Source organism: Colias eurytheme, chromosome 22 (genome assembly GCF_061535395.1).
Source record: "Colias eurytheme isolate Ceu_HAF_F1 chromosome 22, ilColEury1 Martin Lab GWU primary, whole genome shotgun sequence".
Lineage (NCBI taxonomy): Eukaryota > Metazoa > Arthropoda > Insecta > Lepidoptera > Pieridae > Colias > Colias eurytheme.
The window spans coordinates 1,500,080-1,512,270 of record NC_143001.1 but is presented as its reverse complement, the minus strand read 5'-3'; the positions used below and the strand labels follow the sequence as shown (position 1 = coordinate 1,512,270).

General features: G+C 30.3%; 1 protein-coding gene across 1 annotated transcript in view; it reads right to left on the bottom strand.

Moving 5' to 3' along the window:
- homer (protein) overlaps positions 1–2,796 on the bottom strand; it is a 64,994-nt gene extending 62,198 nt beyond the window's left edge. The window contains exon 1 of the mRNA XM_090115225.1: positions 2,681–2,796. Coding sequence (XP_089971351.1) covers positions 2,681–2,706 — 26 coding nt within the window. The 5' untranslated portion in view covers positions 2,707–2,796. The remainder of the gene's footprint in view (positions 1–2,680) is intronic.
- Positions 2,797–12,191: the final 9,395 nt, after the last annotated feature.

Genomic DNA, 12,191 nt, shown 5'->3' with positions numbered 1-12,191 from the left:
CCTTTGCCCGACAATAATGCATGCAGTGAATACATCAAAAAAGAATTATCGAAATCGGTTCAGTCAAGCACGCGTGATGCCATGACCAAGGAAAATAGGGATTCATCTCATTCATCCAGATGATATTGTATAGAAAGATGTATTAATTTCCTCCTATTTCTAAGCTATTGTAAGTCAATCAATCTGACTATACGTGCTAGATAGGTCGGTGCTACGGAAATGTAGTAGGAAATTAAAAAAAAATCAACTTCTTTTTTAATTTCCGTACTGTAAGAACGCAGATAAGAATTTCTTCGTTGAGAATATACTTTTTTGATTATTTCATAATAAAACAAAATAATGAACACATCTACAAAGTCAGGAACAACATACATTTAACTTTTTAATCTATTCCTGTAACCTATTCTTCGCTGCTTCAAAGATGAATTACACGCGTATTTGCGTGTTTAATTACGCGCGTAAGCTTCTCTTTAAATAGATTTTAATCAAGTCGCCATTTTTTTAAATAGGTAAACAAAGTGTATGTAAATATAAACAAAATAGATAGGTCGAAGGTTGAATAGGCATTAGGCATCACAGAATAATAATTTACTGAAAGTAAGATAAGAAAAATAAAGAAAACTTCGTCAAAATCGGTCAAGCACCTTTTTTTCTTTAATAACTATTCCTCTTAACAAAATTCCTCTTCATAATATTAATGTAGACATATTTATATATAGAAATGTATAATTATTTATTAAAATTTTTCATTTCATTTTCTTTATAAATTTTTTTTTATTCATTTCCAGTCTTTATAAATGAATGAAAAATTATACTTGACCACCTTACAAATGTAACAAAAATACCTGAGATTTAGCACAAATCCCGTACAGTCGAGTGTACATTGATAAACCTGTCATAACGACATGTTACAAAACAAAATGTAAGGAATGTATTAGATAAGTCTTTCCAACGATACCGAGACAGAATCAAGTGCTTTTTTATCTAACTGTGAATTTTACCATACTGTAATATTTGTAAAGCAACTTAAAATTTGTTAAAATTGGTTAAAAATTAAATTAATATGTTAACAATTGTATTCATTTTAATAACCCCTTATCCAAATTTTATACAAAGCTTTTAAAATTACTTAGTTGAGGAATATCTTGTATAGTGGACGTCCAAAATGGTTTTAACGTGATACTTAACGTTTTTAAAATCGTTTTAGTCAGGTGACATGTTCAGAAACTTGTGTCACACCAAAACCTCACGAGCGCGATTGCAGGTATAACGAGAGAGAGACGGACCGATCTCCCGTCTCATCTCGAGCGCTGCCACTGCATTATGTTATCATGTAAACATCTCGATCGTAAACCTACTTTACAAACAACCAATTTTTTTTGCTCATACGTATTAAAAAGTATTATATCCAAGTATAAATTAGTTAATAGGGAATTTCCAATAGATACATATTAAGAAGTCTTCCATGCATAATGTTCAACACCTTAACTTACAAACTAATGCTTTGTACTAACATTACATTCCATTAACCTTCCTCGACGATCACTCTATTCTACTAAAAAAGCCGCATCAAAATCTGTTGCACAGTTTTAAAGATTTAAGCATTCATATGGATGGACATACAGAAACAGTGACTTTGTTTTCTACTATATTATGATGATTGGACTATAGCACAGTATTTGTTTCTAATAAAAAATGTATTCAACATATTGTTGGAATAAAAATCCTAACACAATATTTACTTTTCAAAAGTTTCAATTGTTAAAGGGTGTGGTGTTATTTATGTTATGTATTTGTTATCATGCTAAGACAAAGTATATTTTCCACAAATTTATCTCTAAACCTTTCAAAGTATGTTAAAACTTCTACTTATAATAAGTACTTATATTCAATGAGTATATTAACCCATTGACCACCGAGCGGCCCGATCGGGCCGAGACACAATAGATTTTCTATTGTGTCTGTGATCCGAGGACTGACGGATTAACTATAATTTACTGATATTCAAAACATTTATGTACTCATTTTAATGTACTACATAAATATCTAATTATTAATTTAAAGACTCAAAGCATACAGCTCAAATACCAATATAGGTAATTGTATCTGCTCTTGGGTTGTAGTCCTATTTCAAATTGTATACCTACTTATACAAAATTGTTATAATTCTTTTAATATTCTTACGTATTTATTATGCATTATTATAAACAAACAAAATAGTTTAGCAACTGAAGTATGTACCAGATGTAAGATAAGAAACCAGTAGTGGTTTATTTGCATTTTGCTCTCAAGTCTCTGTGCTTATAATTTCTAAGTATACCGGGGAATTATAAATAGCCGAGAGAGCTCGCACCCTCGTCCTTATTACCGAGGTAAGAGCGCTCAATCGGATACAATCAATGCAAAAGTGCAATCATTCGTGCGAATTGCGGGTTGCGAAAGATATTTGCGCAAAAATTATAAGTTATGTACTATTTATATTTATCAAATAGCGTGCAGGATTTAAGCTGATATACATCATAATAATTTAATAATAAGGGCCTATAATATCCCTTTGCATGGGTAACTTGCATCCCCTCCCTAAAAATATCTAGGATCAGGGAAATGAAATTTTCCCAATTTTCTCAATCGGTGCATATTATTCCAGAGTCGCTGGCAGTGTAAAGAACATTAAACTTACCCCATGGTTTCTTTTCCAACTGTCATTTAAACTCACTAATTTAGAAATAAATCTACTTCATAATTTCCAATTTTCTAACACAGCACAGCTGTCATACAGCGGTTGCGACATAAACTAAAGATGACAGTCGTGTTACCATATTAGAAAAAGTGAGTAAAAATATCATTCAATGAAAAATGTTTATTCTCAACTACATATGTTTTTTGTTTAAATTTTTATTAAGAATTTATACATAAGTAATATTAGTTTAATAAAATAAACAACAGTATTAATTTAATTGTAGAATAATTTACCCAAAGAATGTGTGCAGTGACATCTTGTGTGCAATAGTGGAAGCTATGTACATTTTTAATACTGCTAATTCACGGTAGATGGCTCTGAAACCAATTTTCTTAAGTATCATGATAAAATAAACATAATAATACAAAACAATATTGGCAGCGATTGTTCAGTTATGATAACATTTAAATTTTATAGTATTTTAATTAATATTGCAATAGTATGTTGTAGATTCTGATAATTAACAACAACAATTTCACTTTGCACGCATGGATGATTGTAGAAATACGTAAGTAGTTGTTTATATATATGTAACGTAATGATCATGACTAAACTTTTCCTATGCATCTATATGCATGCGTTGACCGCATGGAGACATCGATGCACAATGCATGTTTACTATGCAGCAAAACACGCTGTTGATAAAATTATCGTCGAGAAAATAAAGATAAACTATGATTAAATATATTTTATTCACAATCTATCCATTTACATATCCATAAATAAATTAGCCGGACTAATGATATGCTAGGTATTTTGTTTTGTAAATTTTACGACCTATAAAATTATTGCGATACTTATTTTGATAGATACCTTAAGAAACGAAAAGAGTATTTAAATTTTTAGTCTTTTCTATATATAGGTATGTACTAGCTTTCCGATTTAGGTTTCTTACCTTACCCACTCTTACTTTTAAAAAAATATGGAAATGGTCTTTTACTTTGGAATTCATTAAATTTCCCATAGGTGTCTATCGTCAACCTATATTTCATTGTAATTTGTAGGTTGATCCTAAATACTATAATAATAATTTTACCAGACAACGTGTAATCTGACAAAAGTACATAAAAAAATTATCGCAATTATTTACATCCTTTTAGTTATTGTACTATAATTACTGCAATGTTTGTAAGTGGGTAGATCACCATCGGTGAAAGTCAACTATTTCAACCCAACACCAATCTTTATGTTAAGGCGAATGCCCGCCCTTTGTAGTGACTGAATGTCTTGTAGTAATCGATGTGAAAGCAATTCGTATTCGCATGTGTGTACTTAATTAACAGAAAAGTTTAAATATTAATATTTAAATGTATTGATTTGTGTGTTGCTAACTGCAAACTACATGAAGGATGTTCGTGTAAATTTGTATTTATTTCATTTCTATTCTAAGTATGTATATGAATATTGAAATAAGTGGACAAATCCATAAATATTTATGCGACACAGTTACAAACAGTCAAATTTATTTCATTTAACAAAATATCGCAAGAGGATGTTAGTAACAAATTAAAATAAATTTTATAAAATAAATAAGATCAAACGTCGCCTTAAAATACTAATAATAAAATAGCAACACAATAAAGAAAAAGATCGTTGAACCGTTACGTAACCGGAATGTTATAAATACCTAACTACTTATTACATGATACACAATCACAAATCGATTCTTATTTTATTTATTGATCAGTCATAATTTTAGATACTTACACGTTGATAACTTGATGTTAAAAAATAGGTAAATGATGTAAGTTGGCTGTATGAATTATTACCCTTTGTCTGTATCAACTATTAAGTATTCTGTGCCTATGTCAAGAAATTCAATAAAAGAACATTTATGTCAAGAAATTCAATAAAAAAACATTTTTCGAATACATTGGGGACATTTCATTTACATATATAGAAGTGGTCATAAAGTTAGCAGATGAAATAAGTTTTCTAATAAGTTGGTGAAAATAACGCGATTAATTGCAAAATTACTTATTAACAAAACATTACGTACACATTAATAATTTTACGAAATATTATAAATTATAAGGAAGTCAGTTCTCAAAAAAAAAATGCAAAAAAAATTGGCATTGGCGCCAATTTTGAAATAAGAACAAGATACAGCTTCTTCGTTCTTTTTTTTCGAAGAAGCTGTATCTTCAAACGAATGTATTTTCTTTGAGTATAAGTTTATGACTATTTAATTATGCAAATATAAACGTGCGTCAGATATTAATGTATGAACATTAGTATGCTCGCCCCGAATCGCAAAGTCTCAGGAAAAAATTGAGGGCCATTGCAAGGAAAACGTCTGTAACAAACAGGAAGCTACGCACTTACTTTTATAGATTTCTAATATTATCGATTGGGCAAACAGGAATTTCCTACTAAGGTAAGATTTACAAAAATTTTAATTTGATCCTTCCTATAATATAGATCCTTCCTCTTATAAAATTATAAATCTATAGTTACTTTATTTTTAATATTATAAAGCTGAAGAGTTTGTTTGGTTGTTTAAACGCGCTCATCTCAGGATTGATAATGTCCGATTTGAAAAAATATTTGGGTGTTAGATAGCCCATTTATCGAGGAAGGCTATGGGGCTTTATATCTTTACCTACGCTAAGTCCAACAGGAGCGGAGACACGCGGGTGAAACCACGAAGTGCAGCTAGTATAAAATATATGCTAGTATAAACTATGTATAAAAATAATAAAGGAACATTCGATCATAAACTAATTTTATTGAAGTAAAATCAATATATTATAAAGTACCTGTAGGCTGTAGCTACTTTAAAAAATTAAACTTTACTTTTTATCTTCACAGTTAATTAAATAAAAATTTACAATTTATTAAATGTCCAATTTTGTTTCATCTTACGATGTAAATCCGCTTGAGAATCCTCCTGCTAATGGATTTAAATGTCAACACTAAGGGCAAAGTCGTTTGTAATACTTTTATTCGATTTGTTTACAAAAATAATCTCAGTTGATATTTGCGTTTCATTTTGACGCAGTTTTGTGAACAAATACTTAAACGAAAAAAAATTTATTCCATTCGGTCATGAAAAGTTGCTAATTTTTATTATAACTACATATGTATACCTGGTATTAAAAAGCTGAAGAGTCTGTTTGTTTGTTTGAACGCGCTAATCTCAAGAACTACTGGTACTGCTACTTTTATTTTTTTATAGGCTCTATAGGTATATCATCACGCTATGACCAACAGAAGCGGAGCCACGCCCACGCGGGTGAAACCGCGGAGCGCAGCTAGTAACTATGTTAACTAGCGGGACATTGGCTGGGAACAGACCGTAGCATTAACCTTAAGTGAGAAAATATAGACGATAGCAATTGAGAAGAACAAAATTAACTTTTACACATGTACCTTAACAACAGGATGACAAAGGTAAAATAAAAAGCACTGTATATAATATGTCTTCTTTAATATTTTCATAATACAGGGTTTAAAGTTTAAACCATTGAGTACTATGTACTACTTAGTACCTAGGTACATACAAACTCAATGGTTTAAAACGAATTTTTACAGAAAATTTTATCTTCTTTTCCCCTTACAACAAAAAATACGCAATTAACATTACCCCAATCACAAATACACATAAATATAGTACTGTAAAATCTTCAACATAGAGAGATAAAATGAAATAAATTGCCAAAAACTTTACATGCAAAATGCGTCAAGCGACACTTCCTTTTGACCTCGACGCGTCCGTGACACGGCCGTGACCGCTCTGACTCCGATATCGAGAATTATCGATAATGTATAAATTGCATCTTAATTAATATTACCACAGATTACAATTATTAAAATATTGATTACCTACTATCACATAATATAAATAATGAGGAACCAGCTGCAGCGTTAAAAAAAACTGCAACCGATTGCCGAATCGAGAATCTTTTATTTTTTAAAGTCGGTTCAAGTCGGTTCAGTCTTTGTAAGCTGTCTGTCTATTCCTATAAAAATGCTTTAAAAATTCTCGAGTTTTGGACAAAGCGAGCAAAGCAGGGGTGAAATAATTCATCGTAGGTATTTGGAAATTTAAATTCCTTTGAAAGAGCCAAGAGGTTTGATTCAGAAATTTTAGTTGGTTTTATTATCTAGAAATAATGAATGTTATTTTTTTCACCAATGTAGGTTCACCAACTTCTTTAAATTTTAAATAATAGAATTAGGTAATTTCCTTGTTATCGCAGCAATCTGTGAACATTATCAACAAAAAACAAACACGCGTGTGATAAATAACAATCTATTAAAACAGATAACACAAGATAAATAATGCAACTTGTTATTTCCTCTGCACTTCCGTATGGCCTTATCCGATCCATGAACCAGCCCTGACTTGCAAACAAAAGCTTAACCTAAAGATAATCAATCAATCTACAATATGTATTTATTATTTAATTTAATACTTAAGTAATAACTTGACGCTATTTTGCATCCAATATTGTTATGAAAGATTTTCGCGCCGAAACGGCAATTTTTTTTTTTTATTTGACTCTGGCAAATAGGTGTTATATACTAATATTGCCATAGGAGAGAAAAAAATCAAACTTTTTTACGTACGTTACGTAATGGCCTTCCCGCCAAAACATTTTTCTTTTTTAAAACTGCAGCTTACATTTTAAAAAGCAATTCAATGAATTTTAATTACTTGAAAGTTAGATGAGTCACGTATAATTACTTCCTTTGAATTAGAATACGAAAGTGTACAAAAATATAATTGTGGGGGCAGGATTTCGCTTACCTATATGTGTTAATAAATTACATTTGAATGCTCTAAAATTTTTTTTCTCAATCTACACAATTCCTTCGTCAATTCGTATCGGTCTACTCCCTTCCCAAAAAGACAGTCTCCATTATTACCTATTAATTTTATGTCATATGATTTATGTCTTTATCACAGATAACATAATACTTTACCTGTATCAAATCTCTAACATCATTAACATGAGGCTTGAATACGACTTACAAAAGTGAGAGTTGAAAAACCGGCACGTGTTTCATTTAACAAATATGTTTATCTCCGAAAATCTCTGAGGCATGCGTGTAAAAAGGTAGCATAATATACAGTAAACCAACATGTTTTGACCGACATTAGTAAAGACTTTCTCAATCAAAACACCATAGTGTACCAATGCAAGTGAATATAATAAGTACTACTTATAACCAAGAACAATAAAGACAAAATATAATAGATAGGGAGGCGAATAGGGGAAAAAAATATCAATATTAAGTATACAAGAACAGGATAAATTTTATTTTTAGAGGTCTGTACAATTAGGTCAATTAAATATAAAATTAATCCACTATTTATATTTGAATAATTAAAATTAAAAATAAACAAAGACGCAAAAAATAAACAGATTTAATCGCAGAATATAACAGTTTAAACAAATAATTACATACAAAAGATTAAAAGACAAAGCAAGAAATTCATTACGAAACAATTTGTTGTTATAAATTAAATATGCCAAACACGGCAAAGGTAATATTAGTCATTGTTTAATATAAGGAGAAAATAATATATCCGATTTGATAGCCAGATATCATGGTGGATCATCAGTTCTGAAAATAAACGTACATTTGAAAAAAAATTAAAAAATTATTCGTTACTCTCTACAGTCTACAGGAAAAAATCACGTTACCAAATTCACGGCCACGACTTATATAATAATTATGTTCCTTATAGAAATTTACACCACTGAACATCAAAAAGATGATCACAAAAGATTACACCGAATAATAAATCTTGTATAAATTGAGATAATTATTCAAATAAAATTCATAAAAACAGGTCGTGTAATCAGCGAGACAAAAACTAATAAAATACAGGAGTTTCCATTCATTCGAAAATTTACAAAAAACTGTATTTTTCAAGGCAATCTTATATATTATAATAATGTAGTAATCAGAAGTAATACAGCTTCCTTAATAAAAAGGTTGTTTACAAATAGTTCTTCATTAGCCTTTATATTTCGACCCTTTATTTATTGTATCGTAATATAATCTGTTTTTTTATCAATTTTGTCAATCATTTGATTTATATGATCATTCGTTTGATTTAAATTTTGTTAATATTAATTTTTTTAAGTTAAAAACTTGAATCATCTAAACAAAATTTTAACTTGTTCAAGACTTACAAAGTGCGCAAAATTTTGTAATAATAATTAGTTCCGTACCTTGTAAAGTAAAGCTTTCACAAGCTTTAATATACGTATAATTATTATTTTATATTAATATCAATAGACTTTTAGATCTATTTTACAAATATTTACCCCCTCAATCCTGACCTGTACCTATCTACTGAAAATTATGTACCTAACTTAAAAAAAATGTCAGTTGTTTCAGCACAATTTAGAGCTAAAAATGAACTCAATACTTTGATATAAAAAAACTGTAAATAGTTATATAATTAGGCCTACAATACTCTCTTTGCCTTATAATTGATTTGTGGCAAAAGACTTTCAGACTATTGTTATTAAGTGCGTTCACTTGGTGAGGAAAATAACACTTGAAATTTTACGTAACTCCAAAAAGGTTGATTAAATAATTTGTCACGGCTCAGTAAATACAAAACCAGAAACTATACGTGTCGCTAGTTTATGAAATAGCAGCAATTAATTAAACTAATACAATTTGTACATCATTACACAGTACCTACGTGATTATTTTCAAGTTTTTCATTAATACATTCCATTTTAATACTTAGTTTCTATTTCTCTAGTAACAATTTTACACCGGAAGCATAATCCATACTAATATTATAAATGCGAAAGTAACTCTGTCTGTCTGTCTGTTACTCAATCACACCTAAACTACTGAACCAATTTACATGAAATTTGTTATGGATATATTTTGATACCCGAGAAAGGACATAGGCTACTTTTTATTGCGAAATATGAACCACGGGCGAAGCCGGGGCGGACCGCTAGTAATTAATAATTGAATATAACGTACCAACGCAACGTCCACAAATTTAAAAATTGTTATAATTATTTACGAATTCGGAATTAATCACTTACTTATAATTGCGACTATGACGTCATTTACGAAAGCTGTAGACAGGATATTCAGGATTTAGGAACGTCGCGTTGTAAGCAAGCAATTTCAGTTCAAGTTAAACTTATTTCATAGAAAGTTCTCAGTGAAACTTCCAAAATGTCACGTCTTATAAAAAAATAAAAAATAAACCGTTTATGGTTTGTGATTTGTATCTAGGCTACAGTCACGCAAAAATACGTAGCTATTATTATTTCGTATAATTTGCCTACTTTCAATGCAGTTCTCATAGTTTTCATTGATTTATTCAAAAGAAAGCGAATTGTTTTGAATATAGATGTAAAGTATCGTCATTTACTAAGAAATTGATGTAAATAAAATAATAGGCAGAATAGAATAACAGATACAATAAACAATCGCTACTGTTTAGTTATCTGTAGCCAATACTAATATTTTAATAGACTGAATCCTGTGACTGAAACCTACGCTACGGTAGAAATGTATTTTAAAGAACGCTGTAAACCTGAACCTAATTAATTAGTATATAGAATAAAGATATTGGAAATAGTATTTGTTAATTCATTCGTTCATTCGTGATTCGTCGAAGATGTGTTTCTCAAATTGATAGGTATTATTTAAGTACAAGGGCTGTGCCATCTTGTCGACAAATTATAATCATAATCCATAGGTTTTTATTTAGAAATGTCCAATTAAGGTTGGGTCGCCTAAGATCGTATGTGACATAAGATCGGATGCATGGAATAACTCGCAAACTAGGCAATATTCTCTACTGTTACCAACACTACTAGATCCGCCATTTTGTTCTGCCCCTCTCTTCACTCTGCGGCCGGCCAGTGACCAGACGGGACGTGTACACAGGTGATTCAGCAGAAAAGGTGTATTTTGTGGCGAAAATCGTCGATCCGATCTTACCTACAAAATTTTGATGGCTCATTGTGGAGAGTACTTTCATTGAAATAATGTAATTAATTATTTTGGGGCAGAATTAGCGAATCCTCTTTCCATCTGTATACTTTGATTACGCCTAGGACGTTCACAACCCAAGATCCGATCTTCCCTCCCAATGCCGAAGATCGGACCGAAGTTTAGCTCTTGACTGTGCCTTATGCAATAATGCGCAATAATTATTAACTTTTAATATATTTAACTATCCAATGATGCTATGACTATCAGACCTTAGGTACATTTTCATTATTTAGTCCTAGAACACGGAGGATAAAAGTTTGAGAAACTAAATTAGGATGAGGAGGGAAGACCGGACTAAAAAAACGCAATAAAAAAAAAAACTTCTTTGTCAAATTTTTTGAGGAATTTCCTGACTCAATCATTGATGCTCAATGTATGGACGTAAGTCCGGATGTTTTCCTAATGTTAACATTATTATTAAACGCATAGAAGTGAAGATACTACATAGTCCGATCTTCGGCCGAACTGTTATTTTCTTCACTATGGTAAGTCGAAAAAAGTCTGCTTTTTAGGCTCTAAATTTGCTTAGATAGATAGCATCTACGCAAACCAAAAAATTAGGGGTTAAACAATATTTTCTTGTCATCAATTTACAGTTGACCGCAACAGAAAAACGACATCGAATCATGAGAAATAAAATAAAAAATACAGTACGTATAAAATTTTCGGCATATGCGTCCGATCTTAGGCGACCCAACCTTATACTAAAACAAATTAGTTATTAGTAAGTAATTTTAGTTGGTATTACTTACATTGTTCTATTATTTATTTGTACTACGCTTTGTTGCGTGCAAAAATATCATGTTTAGAAAGCCACTTAATTTATCAACTAAACTGCACACATTAACTATATGTTATAATAATAAATAATTATATTTTAAAAGAAAGTGAATAATACTAGTTAGTGAGATCAAACTGTGTTTTTTCTTCTCAATAGATAGGTACTGCTTTCCGAATCGATTGCATACGTTAAAAATGTTATGAGGATTCAAAAGTGCTTCTAGAAGAAGTCTTATTGAATAAATATGTATTATAAATGTTTGAATTTGAATTTTCAATTCATTGATAGAAATCGAAATTTCAAAATTCAAAAGCATTTGAATTTCATGGAAGTCTCAACAACCTGAACATCAAAATACATATGTCAAAATATAAATAGATAGGTCATAGGTACGACGAAATATATGCAAAGTTAGTTAGTTAAAATGCACAATTTCGCATTATATGGTTCACACATTCGAAAGATTATAATCTCGCGAGATATATTACTTACAATGTAAAGGTGTTAACAATTTTACGGTGACGCACGGATGAAGTAGGATAAAGTAATAGCACAGTATTACAATATGGTAATAGGTTTAGTATGTATCTACATAAACCTTTTACGATAATCTAAATCATATATGTATCCACATACTAAACTTATTAGGTAAACGTTAGGTTAACATAGTAACAT